The 25,489-nt window shown below is 37.1% G+C and overlaps 1 protein-coding gene across 1 annotated transcript; it reads right to left on the minus strand.

The window, feature by feature from the left end:
- Positions 1–10,011: 10,011 nt before the first annotated feature.
- On the minus strand, positions 10,012–25,392 carry pbx2 (pre-B-cell leukemia homeobox 2). Its single transcript, XM_067447754.1, has 8 exons — positions 25,058–25,392; positions 24,371–24,444; positions 22,072–22,316; positions 20,153–20,343; positions 16,160–16,295; positions 13,144–13,285; positions 11,264–11,358; positions 10,012–10,437 (listed from the first exon to the last, which is right to left on the minus strand). Exons 1-8 carry the CDS (start codon positions 25,300–25,302, stop codon positions 10,357–10,359), a joined length of 1,209 nt encoding a protein of 402 aa, XP_067303855.1. The 5' UTR covers positions 25,303–25,392; the 3' UTR covers positions 10,012–10,356.
- Between the last annotated feature and the right edge of the window lie 97 nt (positions 25,393–25,489).

The raw sequence follows: 25,489 nt of genomic DNA on the forward strand, positions 1-25,489 counted from the left end.
CTCACAGACACTCACTCTCGCTCACACAATCACTCACAGACACTCACTCTCGCTCACACAATCACTCACAGACACTCACTCTCACACAATCACTCACAGACACTCACTCTCGCTCACACAATCACTCACAGACACTCACTCTCACAGACACTCACTCTCGCTCACACAATCACTCACAGACACTCACTCTCACAGACACTCACTCTCGCTCACACAATCACTCACAGACACTCACTCTCACAGACACTCACTCTCGCTCACACAATCACTCACAGACACTCACTCTCGCTCACACAATCACTCACAGACACTCACTCTCACACAATCACTCACAGACACTCACTCTCACACAATCACTCACAGACACTCACTCTCACACACACTCACAGACACTCACTCTCGCTCACACAATCACTCACAGACACTCACTCTCACACAATCACTCACAGACACTCACTCTCGCTCACACAATCACTCACAGACACTCACTCTCACACAATCACTCACAGACACTCACTCTCGCTCACACAATCACTCACAGACACTCACTCTCACACACACTCACTCTCACACACACTCACAGACACTCACTCTCACACACACTCACAGACACTCACTCTCGCTCACACAATCACTCACAGACACTCACTCTCGCTCACACAATCACTCACAGACAGTCACTCTCACACACACTCACAGACACTCACTCTCGCTCACACAATCACTCACAGACACTCACTCTCGCTCACACAATCACTCACAGACACTCACTCTCACAGACACTCACTCTCACACACACTCACAGACACTCACTCTCGCTCACACAATCACTCACAGACACTCACTCTCGCTCACACAATCACTCACAGACACTCACTCTCGCATGTATATATCTCCGTTGTGGCCCATAAGAGCTCTACATAACACCTATCTGGGTCCGTCATCAACCCATACGGGCAGACCCATGTAGGCCACAAAAGCCCATCAAGAGACCGTCTGGGCCAACTGAGGACTAAATGATCTGGGTCACCATTGGGTAGCCCCAGATATGCAACCCCCTTTGGGCCACACATGGGTGTGTTGGCTGGGGAGGAGGCTGGAGACCCCTGAGTGTGAGTGAGTGTGTGTGAGTGTGAGTGAGTAGGTGTGTATGTGAGTGTGTGTGAGAGTGTGAGTGAGTTGGTGTGTATGTGAGTAAGTGTGTGTGATTGTGTGAGTGAGTGTGTATGTGTGTGTGTGTGTGTGAGAGTGAATGTGTGTATGAGTGTGTGTGTGTGAATGTGTGAGTGTATGTGTGAGTGTGTGAATGGTTGAGTGAGTGTGTGAGTGAGACTGAGATTGTGTGTGTGAAAGTGTGTGAGTTTGAGTGAGATTGAGATTATGTGTGTGTGCGAGTGTGTGTTTGAGTGTAAGTGTGTGAGTTTGATTGTGTGTGTGAGACTGAGATGAGTGTGTGTGTGTGTGTGTGAGTGTATGTTTGAGTGTGTGTGTGAGTTTGAGTGTGTGTTTGTGCGTGTGTAAGTGTGTGTGTGAGAGTCTAAGAATATATGTCTAAGTATATGTTTGAGAGTGTATGTGTAAATGTATGTTTAAGTGTGTGTGTGTGTGTGTGTGTGTGTGTGTGTGTGTGAGTTTGAGTTTGAGTGAGATTGAGAGTGTGTGAGTGAAGCGCTTTGACATGATTCATGCCTCCAGAAGAGCTTTAGATCGTTCATATTTTTCTGAATGCTGGTGTTTCTATTGCTCGTTTGTCTTCTGATTCTGTTCATTTCAGGATCATGGAGTGTGTTTAGACGTCCCTGTTCAGTTTGACAACTAGTTTTGTCAACAAGGCCGAGTTCAGCTCCGGATTTGCAGATCGTCTAATGCTGAAAGATGGAGCGGTCATGAGTCGGAACCGCAGGCCGTGAGTTAAACTTCTTCAGGTGTGTGTGTGTGTGTGTGTGTGGCTATCGGCACATCAAGTAAACACATGATCACATATAGTTAATTTATCAATGGAGCATGCGATGTGCACTTCCCACAAGTACACCTTTTAAAACGGGCAAATAAAACAAATTACGACGACATAATGAAAGTATGTAAATACATACATGCATATTAATGAAAGCAAATATATAGTTACAGTGCATATACCAGATGTCCACAGAGAGTAATTTCAGCCTCTGGATCTGATTCTGGATCATATAGTGTGTATGGCTTAATCTGATTGATAGCCATCGGTTATTTAGGACGTTTTTCCACGTTTTCCAAGGATGCCTAAAACTCTCAGGTTATATAGTTATAGTAAAACACTCAGGTTATATAGCTATAGTGAAACACTCAGGTTATTTAGTTACAGTAAAACTCAGGTTATATAGTTATAGTAAAACTCTCAGGTTATATAGTTATAGTAAAACTCTCAGGTTATATAGTTACAGTATAACTCTCAGGTTATATAGTTATAGTAAAACTCTCAGGTTATATAGTTACAGTAAAACTCAGGTTATATAGTTATAGTAAAACTCTCAGGTTATATAATTATTGTAAAACATTCTGGCTATATAGTTATAGTAAAACTCTCAGGTTATATAGTTACAGTAAAACTCACAGGTTATATAGTTACAGTAAAACTCTCAGGTTATATAGCTACAGTAAAACTCTCAGGTTATAGAGCTACAGTAAAACTCAGGTTATATAGTTACAGTAAAACTCACAGGTTATATAGTTACAGTAAAACTCACAGGTTATATAGCTACAGTAAAACTCTCAGGTTATAGAGCTACAGTAAAACTCAGGTTATATAGTTACAGTAAAACTCAGGTTATATAGCTACAGTAAAACTCTCAGGTTATATAGTTACAGTAAAACTCAGGTTATAAAGTTACAGTAAAACTCAGGTTATATAGTTACAGTAAAACTCAGGTTATAAAGTTACAGTAAAACTCTCAGGTTATATAGTTACAGTAAAACTCTCGTTTTATAGTTACAGTAAAACTCAGGTTATAAAGTTACAGTAAAACTCTCAGGTTATATATTTACAGTAAAACTCAGGTTATATAGTTACAATAAAACTCAGGTTATATAGTTACAGTAAAACTCAGGTTATAAAGTTACAGTAAAACTCTCAGGTTATACAGTTACAGTAAAACTCTCGTTTTATAGTTACAGTAAAACTCAGGTTATAAAGTTACAGTAAAACTCTCAGGTTATATATTTACAGTAAAACTCAGGTTATATAGCTACAGTAAAACTCTCAGGTTATATAGCTACAGTAAAACTCAGGTTATATAGTTACAGTAAAACTCTCAGGTTATATAGCTACAGTAAAACTCTCAGGTTATATAGCTACAGTAAAACTCAGGTTATATAGTTACAGTAAAACTCAGGTTATATAGCTACAGTAAAACTTGGGTTATATAGTTACAGTAAAACTCTCAGGTTATATAGTTACAGTAAAACTCTCAGGTTATATAGTTACAGTAAAACTCTCAGGTTATATAATTACAGTAAAACTCAGGTTATATAGTTACAGTAAAACTCTCAGGTTATATAATTATTGTAAAACACATTCAGGTTATATAGTTATAATAAAACTCTCAGGTTATCTAGTTATACTAAAACTCTCAGGTTATATAGCTACAGTAAAACACTCAGGTTATATAGTTATAGTAAAACACTCAGGTTATATAATTACAGTAAAACTCTCAGGTTATATAGTTACAGTAAATCTCAGGTTATATAGTTATAGTAAAACTCTCAGGTTATATAATTATTGTAAAACATTCAGGCTATATAGTTATAGTAAAACTCTCAGGTTATATAGTTACAGTAAAACTCACAGGTCATAAAGCTACAGTAAAACTCTCAGGTTATATAGCTACAGTAAAACTCAGGTTATATAGTTACAGTAAAACTCAGGTTATATAAGTTATAGTAAAACTCAGGCTATATAGTTACAGTAAAACTCAGGTTATAAAGTTACAGTAAAACTCTCAGGTTATATAGTTACAGTAAAACTCAGGTTATAAAGTTACAGTAAAACTCAGGTTATATAAGTTATAGTAAAACTCAGGCTATATAGTTACAGTAAAACTTAGGTTATATAGTTACAGTAAAACTCTCAGGTTATATAGTTACAGTAAAACTCTCAGGTTATATAGTTACAGTAAAACTCTCAGGTTATATAATTAAAGTAAAACTCAGGTTATATAGTTACAGTAAAACTCCAAGGTTATATAATTATTGTTAAACACTCAGGTTATATAGTTATAGTAAAACTCTCAGGTTATCTAGTTATATTAAAACTCTCAGGTTATATAGCTACTGTAAAACACTCAGGTTATATAGTTACAGTAAAACTCTCAGGTTATATTATTACAGTAAAACACTCAGGTTATATAGTTAAAGTGAAACTCTCAGGTTACATAATTACAGTAAAACTCTCAGGTTATAAAGCTACAGTAAAACTCTCAGGTTATATAGTTACAGTAAAACTCTCAGGTTATATAGCTACAGTAAAACTCTCAGGTTATAAAGTTACAGTAAAACTCTAAGGTTATATAGTTATAGTGAAACTCTCAGGTTATATAGTTATAGTGAAACTCTCAGGTTATATAGTTATAGTGAAACTCTCAGGTTATATAGTTATAGTAAAACTCAGGTTATATAGTTACAGTAAAACTCAGGTTATAAAGTTACAGTAAAACTCTCAGGTTATATAGCTACAGTAAAACTCTCAGGTTATATAGCTACAGTAAAACTCTCAGGTTATATAGTTACAGTAAAACTCTAAGGTTATATAGTTATAGTAAAACTCTCAGGTTATATAATTATTGTAAAACATTTAGGCTATATAGTTATAGTAAAACTCTCAGGTTATATAGCTACAGTAAAACTATCAGGTTATATACCTACAGTAAAACTCTCAGGTTATATAGCTACAGTAAAACTCTCAGGTTATATAGCTACAGTAAAACTCTCAGGTTATAAAGTTACAGTAAAACTCTCAGGTTATAGTTACAGTAAAACTCAGGTTATATAGTTACAGTAAAACTCTCAGGTTATATAGCTACAGTAAAACTCTCAGGTTATATAGTTACAATAAAACTCTCAGGTTATATAGTTACAGTAAAACTCTCAGGTTATATAGTTATAGTAAAACTCTCAGGTTATATAGTTACAGTAAAACTCTCAGGTTATATAGTTACAGTAAAACTCTCAGGTTATATAGTTACAGTAAAACTCTCAGGTTATATAGCTACAGTAAAACTCAGGTTATATAGTTATAGTAAAACTCAGGTTATTTAGTTACAGTAAAACTCAGGTTATATAGTTACAGTAAAACTCAGGTTATAAAGCTACAGTAAAACTCTCAGGTTATATAGTTACAGTAAAACTCTCAGGTTATATAGCTACAGTAAAACTCTCAGGTTATATAGTTACAGTAAAACTCTCAGGTTATATAGTTACAGTAAAACTCTCAGGTTATATAGCTACAGTAAAACTCAGGTTATATAGTTATAGTAAAACTCTCAGGTTAAATAGCTACAGTAAAACTCTCAGGTTATATAGCTACAGTAAAACTCAGGTTATATAGTTACAGTAAAACTCTCAGGTTATATAGTTACAGTAAAACTCTCAGGTTATATAGCTACAGTAAAACTCTCAGGTTATATAGTTACAATAAAACTCTCAGGTTATATAGTTACAGTAAAACTCTCAGGTTATATAGCTACAGTAAAACTCAGGTTATATAGTTATAGTAAAACTCAGGTTATTTAGTTACAGTAAAACTCAGGTTATATAGTTACAGTAAAACTCAGGTTATATAGCTACAGTAAAACTCTCAGGTTATATAGTTACAGTAAAACTCTCAGGTTATATAGCTACAGTAAAACTCTCAGGTTATATAGTTACAGTAAAACTCTCAGGTTATATAGCTACAGTAAAACTCTCAGGTTATATAGTTACAATAAAACTCTCAGGTTATATAGTTACAGTAAAACTCTCAGGTTATATAGTTACTGTAAAACTCTCAGGTTATATAGCTACAGTAAAACTCTCAGGTTATATAGTTACAATAAAACTCTCAGGTTATATAGTTACAGTAAAACTCTCAGGTTATATAGTTACAGTAAAACTCTCAGGTTATATAGTTACAGTAAAACTCTCAGGTTATATAGTTACAATAAAACTCAGGTTATATAGTTACAGTAAAACTCTCAGGTTATATAGTTACTGTAAAACTCTCAGGTTATATAGCTACAGTAAAACTCTCAGGTTATATAGTTACAATAAAACTCTCAGGTTATATAGTTACAGTAAAACTCTCAGGTTATATAGTTACAGTAAAACTCTAAGGTTATATAGTTACAATAAAACTCTCAGGTTATATAGTTACAGTAAAACTCTCAGGTTATATAGCTACAGTAAAACTCAGGTTATATAGTTATAGTAAAACTCAGGTTATTTAGTTACAGTAAAACTCAGGTTATATAGTTACAGTAAAACTCAGGTTATATAGCTACAGTAAAACTCTCAGGTTATATAGTTACAGTAAAACTCTCAGGTTATATAGCTACAGTAAAACTCTCAGGTTATATAGTTACAGTAAAACTCTCAGCTTATATAGTTACAGTAAAACTCTCAGGTTATATAGCTACAGTAAAACTCAGGTTATATAGTTATAGTAAAACTCTCAGGTTAAATAGCTACAGTAAAACTCTCAGGTTATATAGCTACAGTAAAACTCAGGTTATATAGTTACAGTAAAACTCTCAGGTTATATAGTTACAGTAAAACTCTCAGGTTATATAGCTACAGTAAAACTCTCAGGTTATATAGTTACAATAAAACTCTCAGGTTATATAGTTACAGTAAAACTCTCAGGTTATATAGCTACAGTAAAACTCAGGTTATATAGTTATAGTAAAACTCAGGTTATTTAGTTACAGTAAAACTCAGGTTATATAGTTACAGTAAAACTCAGGTTATATAGCTACAGTAAAACTCTCAGGTTATATAGTTACAGTAAAACTCTCAGGTTATATAGCTACAGTAAAACTCTCAGGTTATATAGTTACAGTAAAACTCTCAGGTTATATAGCTACAGTAAAACTCTCAGGTTATATAGTTACAATAAAACTCTCAGGTTATATAGTTACAGTAAAACTCTCAGGTTATATAGTTACAGTAAAACTCTCAGGTTATATAGTTACAGTAAAACTCTCAGGTTATATAGTTACAGTAAAACTCTCAGGTTATATAGTTACAATAAAACTCTCAGGTTATATAGTTACAGTAAAACTCTCAGGTTATATAGTTACTGTAAAACTCTCAGGTTATATAGCTACAGTAAAACTCTCAGGTTATATAGTTACAATAAAACTCTCAGGTTATATAGTTACAGTAAAACTCTCAGGTTATATAGTTACAGTAAAACTCTAAGGTTATATAGTTACAATAAAACTCTCAGGTTATATAGTTACAGTAAAACTCTCAGGTTATATAGCTACAGTAAAACTCAGGTTATATAGTTATAGTAAAACTCAGGTTATTTAGTTACAGTAAAACTCAGGTTATATAGTTACAGTAAAACTCAGGTTATATAGCTACAGTAAAACTCTCAGGTTATATAGTTACAGTAAAACTCTCAGGTTATATAGCTACAGTAAAACTCTCAGGTTATATAGCTACAGTAAAACTCTCAGGTTATATAGTTACAGTAAAACTCTCAGCTTATATAGTTACAGTAAAACTCTCAGGTTATATAGCTACAGTAAAACTCAGGTTATATAGTTATAGTAAAACTCTCAGGTTAAATAGCTACAGTAAAACTCTCAGGTTATATAGCTACAGTAAAACTCAGGTTATATAGTTACAGTAAAACTCTCAGGTTATATAGTTACAGTAAAACTCTCAGGTTATATAGCTACAGTAAAACTCTCAGGTTATATAGTTACAATAAAACTCTCAGGTTATATAGTTACAGTAAAACTCTCAGGTTATATAGCTACAGTAAAACTCAGGTTATATAGTTATAGTAAAACTCAGGTTATTTAGTTACAGTAAAACTCAGGTTATATAGTTACAGTAAAACTCAGGTTATATAGCTACAGTAAAACTCTCAGGTTATATAGTTACAGTAAAACTCTCAGGTTATATAGCTACAGTAAAACTCTCAGGTTATATAGTTACAGTAAAACTCTCAGGTTATATAGCTACAGTAAAACTCTCAGGTTATATAGTTACAATAAAACTCTCAGGTTATATAGTTACAGTAAAACTCTCAGGTTATATAGTTACTGTAAAACTCTCAGGTTATATAGCTACAGTAAAACTCTCAGGTTATATAGTTACAATAAAACTCTCAGGTTATATAGTTACAGTAAAACTCTCAGGTTATATAGTTACAGTAAAACTCTCAGGTTATATAGTTACAGTAAAACTCTCAGGTTATATAGTTACAATAAAACTCTCAGGTTATATAGTTACAGTAAAACTCTCAGGTTATATAGTTACTGTAAAACTCTCAGGTTATATAGCTACAGTAAAACTCTCAGGTTATATAGTTACAATAAAACTCTCAGGTTATATAGTTACAGTAAAACTCTCAGGTTATATAGTTACAGTAAAACTCTAAGGTTATATAGTTACAATAAAACTCTCAGGTTATATATTTACAGTAAAACTCTCAGGTTATATAGTTACAGTAAAACTCTCAGATTACACAGTTATAGTTATATAGTTATATTATATAGTTATATTGTGTGTTTGCGCAATCTGCTCATGTACATGTGTGTGTGATATGCGCACTACTACTGTGTGTGTGTGTGTGTGTGTGTGTGTGTGAGAGAGAGAGAGAGTGAGTGAGTGCTATATGAACAAAACAATATTTAGTTTTCAGTGATGAATGTGTACACAGACAGTCTTTATTGTAAAAGAGGTAGAGAATACAGGTGTTTCACTGTACAGAGAAAGACAGCACTGTTGATATACTCATTCAAACGGTAAATAAAGACAGCAAACACACCTCATTCAGATAACTGAGACACAAACCCAGTAAAAAAGAGAAACGCACACGCACACACACACACAAACAACAATCTTTGGATTTTTCTCTATTGCCCCCTTCACCCAAGCCAATTCTATCTGAGCTCTGAATAAACAATATAGAGCAGTGATGATGATGTTGATGATAATAATAATATAGCTATAATGAAAGCAGTCTTAATGCAGGTTAAAAAGTTCCCCTTTCAAAACCCAGATATTGCAGTAACAAAGAGTGGAAGTGTAATGTAGTGGAAATGTGAAAAATAAAACTAGAATAAAATACAAAACGGCACCTAAAAGCCATGATCTCACAAACACACACTCATCCAAACGGAGAAACGGCCTCATTCATCAAACAAAAGCTGAACTTTGAAAAGCTGTGTGAGTGTGTGTGTGTATAATATATACACACGCACATACATACACACATATATACACCGAGAGAGAAGTGTCCAAAAGTGATGTCCGGAGTAGATATTTCTTTTTAATGACCATCACAAAAATATGAGGAAAATATTAAATAAATATATTTCTCTATATTTTAAATATAAGGGAAGAACTAAATATAAAAGATATTATCTGACAAAATGATTTGGTAAAGCAGGCAATCTACAGCTACAGGTTTAATTTGACAATGCAAAACTTAAATGCACAGGAAAAACAATAAGCTGGCATTGACTACAACATAATCAGTTAATCAATTAATATTTCGTTGTATTTCTCTTTCATAATTTCTCCGTATGACAGCCTGGGACAAAAATGATGTCCCACAATTTGTCATGTTTGATTGCGTTTTCAACACAAATAAAACTATCGACTCAAAACACAACTAATTAATATGCGTACAAAATATGAATAATATTTAAATAAAGGGTGAAAATGTAAATTTCCTAGTCTGGACATCATTTTGATATATATATATATATATATATATATATATATATATATATATATATATAATATGATGTGTGTATGTATGTGTGTATATATATATATATATATATACATATATTGTGTGTATGTATAATATAAAAAAATTGTTTGGTTTTGAGTGTTTTAGGCCAAAATCTTTAGACCAAATTTTATGAACAATTTGGGACAAGAGTTTCCCACAGCTTATGTTTTATGAATGAGGCTCATTCTTATGTACATTATCGCATTGAATGGAACACGACAATTTCCGTAAGGACGGTTTTATGAGTGATTTACACTGAAAAGCTCTGCTGATGGACGAGGCTCCGATAATAACAACAAAAATAAAAAACCTAAAGACTGCAGCTGGGCAGGAGAGTGAGCGTCATCTTTCGTTATTGATCCGGCTCATCAGTCGGAGTTATCGGAGTGATCACTTCCGGGTGAGGCGGCGGAGGGCGGCGTGTTCTGATCCTGCCAGTTCCCATTAGTCTGGAGAAAGACAAGCCACCAACATCAACTGTTTACTTTCAGTTTCAATTAACAGAAAATGGTTTTCAGTTTCAGATTTATTAACCGATAATATCCCTTCTATTTTTATCATTATACCAAGATATATTAGCCTGAGGTGGTCATCCTCAGCTCTAGTCAGAATATGAGTCTGATGCTCATTGGGCTGTGATTATGAGGCGTGTTTCAACCCAACCAGGAAAGACCTCGATTGGTCAGACCTACAACCAATCAGAGCAGCGGAGCGACGCATAACATTAGTCGTCAAATGTCAACAGAACTCAACTGCACTGTGTTGCCAAGTCGTTTATTAAACAGAGCTTTTAATAAATAAATAAAAATCAGTTCATATTTCCAACAAACGAAATTCCGAACCACAATAACGAAGTTGTAAAAAAAACACAGAGTTACCACCATGGAAAATTAAAACATTTGGCCCTTCTCTCCTATTGGCTACGCAGCGACTACAACCCAACAGGGAATGGTACCCTTATTAACTAAATGTTCCAAATAAATATGCACATAGCCTTATAATAATAATAATAAATAAACTCAAATATTCTACCAATATAGACACGCTACAATACCATAAATTACGGAGTTGGCTATTTTAAGTTATGCTGCTATTGGCCTAAGGAAAAACTTCAGTCTAATTATCGTCAGACTAAAAATGCAGTCAACCTAAAAGAAAAAGTTATTTGGCTCAGTTTATACGGTCTGTTGTATTCAATGGTGATTAGCGCTCTACAGTGCAGAGGTGTTATCCCACACACGTTTTCGCTCATGATGGAGTAATGCGGAGTCTCACCTGAGCCCCCATGTGATAGGCAGGCTGCTCTCCATTCATTGGAGGAACTCCCAGAAAGCAGTCAGCTGACCCCGACAGCGAGAACGAGCCTGAGCCTGGACCAACGAGAGGTGCATTATAGATTAACACGCTCTTTACTAAACATTTACATACATTTTACTGATGTAGTTTAGCTATAGCATTACACAAAGCAGATCCTCCTAACACACAGCAGTTTGAGATTGTGGCCATTGCTAAACTTTAAACTATGCGCATGCACATGAATAATATGCAGCAAAACACTTGGATTGATGGAAATTATACATTATATTGTGATATACTCAATTACACAACGATGCATTAAACCAATCAAAATTGATAGTAAAGACGTTTATAATGTTACAAAAGATTCTATTTTAGATAAACGCTGTTCTTTTCGTTTGATTGAAAGACAAATTAAATTACAAAACCCCCTTTTTTTAATTTTTTTTTTACAATTTCATAGGGCCCAATTATTGTGATTTTTTTTCTTCTTCTAATAATTAGACTTGCTTTTGGATTTATGCAGAAATAAATTTAAAAAACTGGAAAACGTAACCAAATTAGACATGCTTTTGTTTTTAAAAATGTAATTAAACCATTAAAAATTAAAGTCTAGAAAAACTAAAACGCAGAATTTGAGAAAAAATTAAACGTATTTCATAGGGTACTAATGTTTGCTAAACATTTTTATAAATTCCTGTTAAATTGTAAAAGATTTCAAACAATTAAGACTTGCTTTTGGATTAATACAATTTAATTTAACCATTAAAACAGAAAACGTTAAATGGGGAAAAACTAAACGTATTTCATAAAGCCCTAAAAAATAAAATAGCTTTTTTAAATTAATTTCTTTTTTTAAATTAATTATTTAATCATTAAAATTGAGTCAAAATTTTTTCCATAAAAATTAAAATGTGTAAAAAATTAATTTTGTGGGGAAAAAACCCAACAGATTTTGGGAATTGATAAATTAATTTGTTTTTATTAATTAAATTATTAATCAGCGTCATTATCAATCAAACATATTTCATAGGGCACTAAAAATGTTATTTTTCCAAAACATTTAATAAATTGTACAAGTTTCATGATTTTAATTAAGACTTGCTTTTGGAATAATAACATTTATACCATTGTCTGTTTAAATACTCGACTCAGTTTAAGATATTTTATATTTAGTCCGAGAGCGTATGCAAGTGTATGCACACTATACTGTCCATGTCCAGAAAGGGAATAAAAACATCATCACAGTAGTCCATATGAGACATCAGTGGGTTAATTAGAGTCTCTTGAAGCATCCAAAATACATTTGGGTCCAAAAATAAAGATTCAAACGGTTATGAATCAGCGAATTGATTCGTGACTCAGGTTGACAAGCGATCCGAATCATGAATCGATTCGCTGACTCATAACCGTTTGAATCTTTATTTGAGGATTGAACACAAACGCGGAAGAGAAGCCAATGCTGAATAAAGTCGTAGTTTTTGTTATTTTTGGACCCAAATGTATTTTGGATGCTTCAAGAGACTCTAATTAACCCACTGATGTCTCATATGGACTACTGTGATGATGTTTTTATTCCCTTTCTGGACATGGACAGTATAGTGTGCATATACTTGCATACGCTCTCGGACTAAATATAAAATATCTTAAACTGTGTGTGAAGATGAACGGAGGTCTTATGGGTGTGGAGCGACATTAGGGAGAGGAGTTAATAACATTTTATTTATGTCCAGAAAGAATTTATAAAACGAATCCAGAAAACTTAACAGAATTTTGAACAAAATCAAACGTATTGCACAGGGCCCTAACATGGGTAAATGTTGGTGTTTCTGAATAGGCGGTGCATGTGTTGTCCTCACCCGTGGAGTTGGGTGTGTGTGGCGAGTCCTCGCTCTGAGTCGCCCCTAAGGCCGTCTTCATGGCGTACAGATTGGCCTCTTCCTGGAACTTCCCAATGTTCTTCTTATAGCGAATCCTCTTGTTGCCAAACCAGTTGGACACCTGTCAGGGTTTGAGAGCCAGAATGAACCCGACTAGGGCTGGCAAAATTGCTCAATAATGACATTCGAATATTCCCTAAAAAAACACGAATATTCGAACGTCTGGGTGCGCATTTTGTCAATGACGCGCATTACGTCAATAACAGGACAAATAATACAGAGACACAACTACTCGTATAGGTTGTCTATTTAAGTTTATACATATCTGACAGCGTATCACTTACACAAGTAAATTAACTAATGGCCAAGACCGCAGACCTCTCTCTCTCTCTCTCTCTCACTCTCACTCTCTCTCTCTCTCTCTCACTCACTCACTCACTCTCACTCTCTCTCTCTCTTCGGATAACGGTGTCCCAAATATAGCAGGCTTCATTCAGGGATTGAAACAAATATTATTAAAGGGGCGGTGAAATGCTGTTTCATGCATACTGAGCTTTACACCTTTAAAGACTCGGATTCCCATCCTAAACATAGACAAAGTTTCAAAAACTAATGTTGGACGTTTGATGGAGTATTTCTGTGTTAAAAATACTCCTTCCGGTTTCTCACAAGTTTCGGAGAGTTTTTTTCGAGTATGGGTCGGCTTGACGTTAATAGAGCGGAAGGTCCTTGTACGGGCCGTACGGGCTCTTCTCCCGGAAGGGTGCGCGCGCGTGACTAGAGCGAGAGAGGAAATGCACGCCGTAAACAGTCTCTCAGGTGCAGATCCAGTCGTCCGTGAACACTTCTGACGCGCCGCGCTCCACTTTATTCCTATGGGTGACGTCGAGCGACTTCAGCGCTTCAGCACAGCATTCTGGGAAGGCAGCGCTGCATTTGAACCGATTTGAACGCAGAAATGACGGGAAGCTTCAAGGCATCGCTTCAGTCGCGTCGCAAAGTGGATTTCCACGGTCACTGCTGTCACAGGACTTCACCAAATCATACCAAAGAAGTGTGTTTCTGACGGAGCGGTCCCAGCGATAAAGGTTCGGTCCTGCTTTGGAAGCAGCCGGTGAGTAAATCAACTTCAAATGTCTCTGCTATTGGCTACCGTCGCATGAGTAAACATCAGTAAACGACACGATCGCGTGCTTCGTCAGTCAAATGCGCTAACGGACTCCATTGCTGTTCTCTGTATAACGTTACACTAGTCTGACGTGCAAAACCGTTCTGCTTGCTACCTCTAAGGTCTAGTCACATACAATAGTCCATAAACCGAATCATGTCCTCATAAACTGCACACAAAGGCCCCTAAATACAGGACATACCACAGAGACGGACATCCTGATGTTGCCGTTTCTCCTGTTCAATTTATTTCTCCCTCAGATTTGATTGTGGATCATTATCTGTATTAGCTGAGATAGATGGGTTTCTCCACGCTTGAGGACGTCACCGCTTTGCGCGCTCGTCATTCTTTAGCTCCGCCCACACGATACGCCTCCAGGCGCTCGGTTTTTTCCGGAAAGACTCGGTACAGCCCATATTTCTTTTATAAATATAATAAAACTAAAGACTTTTCGGAGATATGAAGGATGCAATACTACTCTATAGGTACTCAAGATTGACATGAGATTGACTGAAACTGAGTGTTTCACCCCCCCTTTAATATTAATGTAGGTTTTACAGCATATTGAGCGCTCTGAGCGAGCTCTGCTGTGCTAAACATGGAGCTTCTCCTTGAGATGAAGCGGTGAGTAATCACACCAGTGTTAGCAGTGCGTTTATCCTTTATTCAGGCGATATCTCTTCAGTCAGTACAGTAGCGTACACTTTAGTGTACTGTGTGCACTTAGCTTCTGTTTAACGTTAAATAAAATGAGGCGTGGTATGCTAACTGTATCTTAAGCCCTATTCCCACGGTATTAGTATTATCTGGACCTCTGGTGATTTGTAATAATTGTAGAGAACGTCTGTGATCTTAATCCCGTGCGAATCGGCCATGTCTGTCATTTGTAAAGTAAAAATTCCCCCGCAAATGACCGACCATATTTCGCCGAACACAGAGGTCCTGTTATAATATTAGTCCCGTGCGACTCTTCATCTCTGTGATTCGGCCAGGATTAGGCGGATCAGATATCATTTTTGCAAGGTTTTTGTTTCCTGTGAGCGTTTCTATCTTTATCTTTCACGAAGAATGGAGTCTGCGTTCATAATGCGCACCGTTATGAATTCCCGCGCGGATTATACTTTCACTTTAGAGTGAGGACCAATTTGGGAGTAAACTGATTGAATGGTGTGTTTAATATTAACATCAATACTATTCTTAATGAAGAACAGAACAGGACAAGCTCGCTTAAACGGGCGCTTTTACATTCAGCTCTGAAACTGAATCATCCGCCGTATATCGTCAGCTCCTCACTCGTGATGAATGAAATCTGACTCCTGCTGTAGTTTAGTTTTTAATTGTAGCGTCTGTTCTCTAACTGAACATAATTATGTTTATTTATTACTATAAGTCTTGACATCATATCCGGGAGAAGTCAGTAAATTCGAGTAAAATCACAGGCTTTGCTTATCCGTGCGAATGCGCCACAAAACTCAGATGTGGAGTAATGTCTAAATCACAGAGGTCCAGATAATACTAATCCCGGGCGAATAGTGCTTAACAGAGCTTCCATATACAACGTTATCTCGCGGCTCAACAGTTTTACCTCTTACAGACCAAAATCCAAAGTACTTCCAGATATGGCTTTAGTTTTAGAGTTAAATCTCTTCCTCTGGTGCGGTCGAGTTTTTTCCGTTTTTAAATTTTTTATTATTCGAATATTAATTTTCACCTTCGAAATTCATTTTTTTAAACTATTCGAATATATGTTCGAATTTAGAATATTGGTTGACAGCCCTAAACCCGACAGCGCTCCCCAAAGGCTGATGGGAAAGCGGAGAGGCTTACCTGAGACACCGTGATACTGCAGCTCTTGGCCAGCTCCTCTTTGGCCTCCTCGCTAGGGTACGGGTTCGACAGGTGCGAGTAGAAATACTCATTCAGAACCTCCGTGGCCTGCTTGCTGAAGTTACGGCGCTTGCGTCTGACAAACCAACAACATTTTAGATTCATTAGCGCGATAATGCAGGGCTGCTCGATTCATCAAAATAACAGCATTACTATTATTATTACAGCTGGTTAGGGATGGGTATCTTTAAGGTTTTAACGGTATTACTACTCTTACCGGTACTGCTTATCGGTCTGGTACTTATTATTCTTATCTGTACTTTTTGATATTATTTACATATATATATACGAATACGCATACTGTTACACCCCTAATATATATATTGTGTGTATATATAAATACAATATATATATATTAGGGGTGTAACGATACGCGTATTCGTATTAAACCGTTCGGTACGAGGCTTTCGGTTCGGTACGCGGTACGCATTATGTACCGAACGGTTCTTGGACTAATTAATTAGATTTGGAAAATAAAAAAGTGTGTGAAATATAATAACATGCGTTCAACAAGGTAGCCCAATAACCAAAACGACATAACAGGCAATGCCCCTGACACCGCCGAAGAGAAAGAAAAAAAGCACCAAATATGTTTTAGGCTGCTCAGTCAGGTGCTCGCTTACTCAGTATGCTACGCGCTGAGTGCTCGTGGCAAAATGGCTATTGCGTTTAACAAACCAGAAATAGAAGATCCTCCAATAACCAACAGGTCTGGTGTGTTGGTGAACTTTGGATTCTCTGTAAGCTATGATGGTGTTGGCAAGAGTGATGGATTAAAAAACAACAACGGTATGTCGCATTTGCTGATGGTACAGCAGCGGGAATAATCCATATCATGTCAATCAACTCATTTACGCCGACAACAAGACGATAAAAAGGAGAAACAGCCACAAACTATCCCCACAGCATTAAGACAGACATTTCCAACTTATTCAAATGGCAAAAGACATCACCGTGGCGAGTGGTCCATTTATAGCCGCGGATATGTCTGCAGTGCGTAGTCTATGCGGTGCGTATTTGTTCCGTACCCATGTTAACGGTTGCGGACTGCAAACGCAGCATATGTGAAAGCACAACAGGGCGTGCGGCTCCTGCACCGCATACGCAGCGCAAAATGCACCGCAGACGGAGTTTTAAGAACGTGCTTAAAGTAATTGAGCCCCGTTACAATGTTCCTTCACGAGCCCATTTCAGCCAGTAATTCCTGCTTTGTACCAATAAACAAAAGCACAAACAGAGAACCAATTGGCCAAGGCAACAGCGGTTGCTCTGACAACAGACGGCTGGACGTCAAGGGCTACACAAAGCTACCTGAATGTAACGGCACATTACATTATGAATGGGAGCTGAACAGCCACGTTCTTCAGACACGCCCCTTGAGAGTCAGACAAGTGAGGATTTGGCCAAAGGGCAGACAGAAGCAGTAGTGTGTGAAAAAAGTGTGGAGAGAGCTAATGTAAAGAGCTAATGTCTATTTCTGTAACTACATAGAAGATAGGTAAAGTAGCTAGCTCCATCATTGTTCAATGCAAAAAAATAAAAAAAGGTAATTTATCTGCCAATTTTTTCTTTTTGCTGTATCTAAAACATACCGAACCGAACCGTGACACCAGTGTATCGTATCGAACCGAACCGTGACACCAGTGTATCGTATCGAACCGAACCGTGACACCAGTGTATCGTATCGAACCGAACCGTGACACCAGTGTATCGTATCGAACCGAACCGTGACACCAGTGTATCGTATCGAACCGAACCGTGACACCAGTGTATCGTATCGAACCGAACCGTGACACCAGTGTATCGTATCGAACCGAACCGTGACACCAGTGTATCGTATCGAACCGAACCGTGACACCAGTGTATCGTATCGAACCGAACCGTGAATTTTGTGAACCGTTACACACCTAATATATATATATATATATACAGTCTTGTTCAAAATAATAGCAGTACAATGTGACTAACCAGAATAATCAAGGTTTTTAGTATATTTTTTATTGCTACGTGGCAAACAAGTTACCAGTAGGTTCAGTAGATTCTCAGAAAACAAACGAGACCCAGCATTCATGATATGCACGCTCTTAAGGCTGTGCAATTGGGCAATTAGTTGAAAGGGGTGTGTTCAAAAAAATAGCAGTGTCTACCTTTGACTGTACAAACTCAAAACTATTTTGTACAAACATTTTTTTTTTTCTGGGATTTAGCAATCCTGTGAATCACTAAACTAATATTTAGTTGTATGACCACAGTTTTTTAAAACTGCTTGACATCTGTGTGGCATGGAGTCAACCAACTTGTGGCACCTCTCAGCTGTTATTCCACTCCATGATTCTTTAACAACATTCCACAATTCATTCACATTTCTTGGTTTTGCTTCAGAAACAGCATTTTTGATATCACCCCACAAGTTCTCAATTGGATTAAGGTCTGGAGATTGGGCTGGCCACTCCATAACATTAATTTTGTTGGTTTGGAACCAAGACTTTGCCCGTTTACTAGTGTGTTTTGGGTCATTGTCTTGTTGAAACAACCGTTTCAAGGGCATGTCCTCTTCAGCATAGGGCAACATGACCTCTTCAAGTATTTTAACATATGCAAACTGATCCATGATCCCTGGTATGCGATAAATAGGCCCAACACCATAGTAGGAGAAACATGCCCATATCATGATGCTTGCACCTCCATGCTTCACTGTCTTCACTGTGTACTGTGGCTTGAATTCAGAGTTTGGGGGTCGTCTCACAAACTGCCTGTGGCCCTTGGACCCAAAAAGAACAATTTTACTCTCATCAGTCCACAAAATGTTCCTCCATTTCTCTTTAGGCCAGTTGATGTGTTCTTTGGCAAATTGTAACCTCTTCTGCACATGCCTTTTTTTTAACAGAGGGACTTTGCGGGGGATTCTTAAAAATAGATTAGCTTCACACAGACGTCTTCTAACTGTCACAGTACTTACAGGTAACTCCAGACTGTCTTTGATCATCCTGGAGGTGATCATTGGCTGAGCCTTTGCCATTCTGGTTATTCTTCTATCCATTTTGATGGTTGTCTTCCGTTTTCTTCCACGTCTCTCTGGTTTTGCTCTCCATTTTAAGGCATTGGAGATCATTTTAGCTGAACAGCCTATCATTTTTTGCACCTCTTTATAGGTTTCCCCCTCTCTAATCAACTTTTTAATCAAAGTACGCTGTTCTTTTGAACAATGTCTTGAACGACCCATTTTCCTCAGCTTTCAAATGCATGTTCAACAAGTGTTGGCTTCATCCTTAAATAGGGGCCACCTGATTCACACCTGTTTCTTCACAAAATTGATGACCTCAGTGATTGAATGCCACACTGCTATTTTTTTGAACACACCCCTTTCAACTAATTCAACTAATTGCCCAATTGCACAGCCTTAAGAGCGTGCATATCATGAATGCTGGGTCTCATTTGTTTTCTGAGAATCTACTGAACCTACTGGTAACTTGTTTGCCACGTAGCAATAAAAAATATACTAAAAACCTTGATTATTCTGGTTAGTCACATTGTACTGCTATTATTTTGAACAAGACTGTATATATATATATATATATCAAAAAGTACAGATAAGAATACTGTTAAAGTACTAGAATTCTAATATATTATATATATTCTACTCTGTGTGTATATATATATATATATATATATATTAGGGGTGTCCCCGACTAAGGATTTACACATTCGAATCAGAATTTTGCCTGGAAACGCTTCCAACACGCTCGCGTGTCGCGTGAAAAATAGACGTCTCTTCTAGCATGTACGCGTTTTCCGCGCGGCTCGGACCGTGTGACGCAGGCAGTATGCAAGCTCTAACCGGTTAACATGGGAGCCGGAATAAATGTAATGTTCCTGAAACTGCAGCCCTACACAACAGCAAAAATGCAATATAAGTCGATGTGTTTTCCGCACCTGGCGTCCAGGAAGCGCGAGCGCAGGATCATGACGGCCTCGCAGGTGCTCTGCTTCAGCTGCGTCTGGATGGAGCTGAACTTGCGGTGAATAATGGCCACCATTCGCTCGATCTCTCGCGGAGACACAGGCCGGGTGCGAGACTGCTCCCTCAGCAGGTTCATTACATGGGTGGTGAACTCACTGCAAGCCTGTAGATGAGCACTGAGGTTAGAAACCAGCTCCACACACACACACACACCCTGCCCCTTCCCCTAAACCTACCCATCACACACACACACACACACACACACACACACACACACACCCTGCCCCTTCCCCTAAACCTACCCATCACACACACACACACACACACACACACACACACACCCTACCCCTGCCTACCCCCCCCCCCCACACACACACACTCTCTGCCCCTAAACCTACCCATCACACACACACACACACACACAGCCCCTAAACCTACCCATCACACACACACAACACACACACAGCCCCTAAACCTACCCATCACACACACACACACACACACACACACACACACACACAGCCCCTTAACTTACCCATCACACACACACACACACACACACACACACACACACACACACAGACACACACACTAAACCTACCCATCACAGGAAACATTCTGCATTTTTACTTTCTCATAAAAACTCCTCCTGTGTGATTTATAAGCCTTTTGTAAAGTGGGGCCATGGGTAATGTCCTCATATTTCAACCTCTCCTGTAATACCTGTGTCATACCCATGGCATTATACACATCTGTGTCCTCATATTTCACAAAAGCAAGCAAGCACACACACACACACACACACACACACACACACACACACAAACGAGTCAAAGTGCATCAGATGGCCATTTTCTGTTGTCACCGAAGTGACCGAACAGAAAACATGGTGCAAACTGACACAACACAACAAATCATGTTGATTTTTTAAGCTCAAGCTCAATTGAATGCAGCAACCAGGTTCCAGAAGTAAAAATCCCATTAATTTTATCAACAGGAAAATTGATTTTGAGCAATAAACCATTAAAGACAGACCTAATGTGAGCTACACACTGCAAAAATGCTCTTCTTATTTAGTTTTTTTTTCGTTTCCAGTCCAAAAAATATCTAAATGAAGTGAGTTTTTGCTTAAAACAGGCAAAATGATCTGCCAATGGGGTGAGAAAAATAACCTTATTTCTATTTGGGACGGAAACAAGAAACATGGTTATTTTTCTCACCCCATTGGCAGATCATTTTGCATGTTTTAAGCAAAAACTCACTTCATTTAGATATTTTTTCCCCAGAAAACAAGAAAAAATATCTAATGTAATTGTACTGATCTAGTAAATGCATCTTGATTTAAGAATTGTTAGATATTTAGACTGGAAACAAGACAAAATGACTGAGTAAGAAGAGCATTTTTGCAGTGCAAAGTTGTATGTGCTTTTGCTGAAACTGCATTATTTTTAAAATAACAGTCTTAGTGCAGATGAAAAACAACATTTCCCATGATTCTGCAGCGAAACCTCCACCAATCAGAGAATCAAAACAAGCACAAAGCCCGCCCACTTCCATGAAGCACTGCCAATGTCTCTCAAACTTCTTGAATATTTTAAAATCAACAGTTTTTATATTTATCCATCGCTTTTAAATCAGTTATGTCCTTCGCAATGCTTCATGGGATTGTAGTTCTTTTCCTCATTAAAGCACAGTCTTGTACCTCTGTCCAATTTCTTTTTAATATTTTTCACAAATCAGTTTGGTTCATGTCTTATACCTCTTAGTTTTAAATCCCTATGGGAAAAATACTTCCGGAACCAAGGCATTTACAGCTTTGCGAAGCAGGATTGTGGACCAATGAGATTTCCCTGAGGGCGTGGCTACCCAGCACAACGGCAGTGATATGTACCTGCTCGTATTTTTCCAGCTCTGTGTGGTAAATGTTCCGAATTTGGCTCAACTTGCTTTTATAGTCGGAGTGCTCCAATGAGCTGTCGGGTGACATCCCGCCAGAGCTGGTTGCCGCGGAGACCGCGGCGGCGGCTCCGCCCCCTTTCTCTGGACCGGCCACGCCTTCGGCCAGCAGCATGTTGTCCAATCGTACGAGCTGTGGGTCTGGAGGCTCCTCCTCCTGAGCATTTCTCATGGATAGACCTGAGAGAAGAAATTCACACATTATATATATATATATATATTTACCAGACGCTTAAAGCCACAATATGTAACTTTTCATCGCTTATTCAGAACAAAGGCGAGTCTTGACTCTTAAGATTAAGATATACTTTATGATCCCCGAAGGGAAATTTGTTTTGTCTGTTCTGCAGTTTTTACAAAGACAAAAAAAATCTCTCAACAAATCCTCTACTCATCTCCATTAGACAGGTACATATACAGTAGGCACATTAACACCTTTCATTGACACTTTATTAATTACAACTCTCATATTGCGCATCAATTAAAAAAACAAATAATATAAATTGATTCCACAAATAACATATTGCACAACCCTGATAATATACATATTATCTAGAGTGGGCGGAGCTTTTATTCTGCCGTGAGTGCTTCTGCTTCCGCTCGTGTGTGTGTAAGTGTAAGTGTAACGCAGCTATTTTATCATATCTCACACATCTGAGTGTGTTAAAGTGATGTTATAATGCTACTCTCGGTGCTATTATGAGACACTTGTTCACACTGCAGTGAGCGAGATCATATTAGGCGGTAAAACACGGCACTCTGTGCGGTAAATCAACAACACCAGATTTAAACAATAAGACTAACTGTGTTGAGCTGGAGAACAATCATTAGTTTGTGTCCATCAGTGATCCAAACAGTGTCTAATAAAACACATCAGATATTAAAATGGCCATTGTTCAAGTGATTTTTGGATATTTGAATCCAAAAATCTTACATATTGTGCCTTTAATAGCACTGTAAGGACGTTTGCCCAATGTACAATATGCACATCTATAATATATATATATATATAAAATACAAAGATATAACTTCACTTAACAATGATACTATTATATTTTAGAGATGCTGTAAAGATGACATTTTATAATAGATGGATGCACTTTATTGGGCTTTAAAATCCATTCACTCCCATTATAAAGCTTGGAAGAGCCAGGATATTTTTGTAAATATAACTCCTAATGTGTTCGTCTGAAAGAAGAAAGCCATATTCACTAGAATGGCTTGAGGGAGCGTCAATTATGGGATCATTTTCATTTTTGGGTAAACTATCACTTTAAGTATGGCTTTATTCGATTACACATACCCTAACTAGAAGAGTTTTTATTTATATACACTTTACAATGTGAAGGTCAGTGTTTCAAGACAGCCCTGTGCAATAAACAGTGCAGTATGATTAATGACAGCGGCATGCGATGGGAGCGTGCCAGACCACGGAAATTAAAAGGCTCCATTAGGCACAAAGCCATTTAATTACTAACCATCACAGTAAACATTTAAGTCCTCTTATGGGATTTCCTAAACTTAGTCTTCAAACAAACCTAAGACATTATGCAAACATTATTATTCAATTCTTGCATGCAAATAGAAGGGTTTGGGTTGATGCATTTGGATTATTTGTTTTTTATTATTTACAGTTTCTCATAAAAGCCTATTATCATTGTATTGCTGTACTTCCATACACATGCCGAAAAAAGTGGTATCATACACAAATAACAGGGTTTGAGATTATAGCACTTGTATAAAGTCGATACTTGCTAATATTTGCGAGAAAAAAATGTTTTTCAAAAACTGCAAACCAGACAAACCAGTAACCATTTGTTATTGGTGTGCTGAAAGTGCTATTTTAACAAGCATGCAAATAATATGGTTTAAAATATGTTGTGAAATTATTATTATTTATGAACATCATTTGATTAATTATATATTTTTTTGAGAAGCAGGTCAAACCATTATTGCTATAATTGATTAAATTGTGCAATTCTAACATTCAAATAAATGAGTACTGCATGCAAAATATGGGGTTTGATAATAAAATTGCATAGTATAATTAAAATAAGCTACTATTTAGGGGAAATTATGGATTTATTGTATTTTTATAAGGATATAGACTGTCTGTCTTTGTTCTGGCAGAACATGGCGCCTGTGCTGAACCCATTGGCAACTTTTAAACCAATTATAAAGTTACAGTTATGATATCTACTACTTTTAAAACAAAATGCATGCACATTACTCACCTGTTTTCTCTTTAATTTCGCACAGGACGCTGAATAAAGCCGGTTTCATCCGATGACAGTTTAAAGCGTGTTTTCTGTCATAAACAACAAACCAAAGTCAGTTAACGTTAGCTAACATTAGCATGCTACTTTGGTGACATTAAGACTCGCAAATACATAAACGTTGAAATCCTTGAAAGTAAAATATTCCACAACCCCAGCTTTATATAAATGCGTTATTTTTAATGCGATACTCCTAAAAAAACTCCGATTCTCCTAGCACGTTAGCATTTTAGCTTCGGCAGTGATTTGTGCTTTTGTGGAATTAATATAAAATAAAGTTATTTTAGTAATGCGATAAAAGTAAGTAATCAGACTTTAGCACATATAACCGCAAATCATTATTTTTTGACATATCTATTGTGAAACTTCAGATAAAGAGTTTATTTTAAGTCAATAAAAACGTAAACAATAGCGGCTAAGCCCGTGAACTTCAGCACACATTCGAACAATTGCTTAACTTTTTTTTATACATTAGGTCTCTTAAATATCAAATCAAAGTCCGTTTGTGGAAATAAACGCGTGTTGTGTTATTAAAAATGTTGAGTTATAGATTAGTATGTGTTTTAGCAGACCCTTGTCTGACGCGACGGTTAGCGCAAAGCTAAACTTGGTAAGTTTTTTAAGATATTATTTTAAATAACCCACTTTGCTTGAGCTTCGTCTAAACTTTGGTCGGTGATCGTCATGATCTGTTGCAGTATATCTCCAATGTCTCGGCGGTTGTCGTGCCCATTTTCGGTGCCTTCGAGGCCCGCGGGTTCTCTATCGGGGCGGTGTTGAGAGGACGGGTGCACCGGGTTAAGGGGATGCATTCCCGGGTGGACGCTCAACCCGAGACCGCGGCTTGCGCTAGGCCCGTTGCCTGTGATGGGCTGCTGCGGCTGCAACATCCTGAGCAGTACATTAATCTAGATGAGTGTGAGTGAGTGTGTGTACATGCATCACCACGCTGGAGTCCCCTAGCGATTGACAGGCAAAAAACGTGCCCTTGCATAGAAATAGACAAGTTATGAGCACATTGTATGAGTCAATTAATGCAAGGGTCAAATACAGTATGAGTGCACAAAGGTTAAATTG

Source organism: Pseudorasbora parva, chromosome 7, assembly GCF_024679245.1.
Source record: "Pseudorasbora parva isolate DD20220531a chromosome 7, ASM2467924v1, whole genome shotgun sequence".
NCBI classification, from domain to species: domain Eukaryota; kingdom Metazoa; phylum Chordata; class Actinopteri; order Cypriniformes; family Gobionidae; genus Pseudorasbora; species Pseudorasbora parva.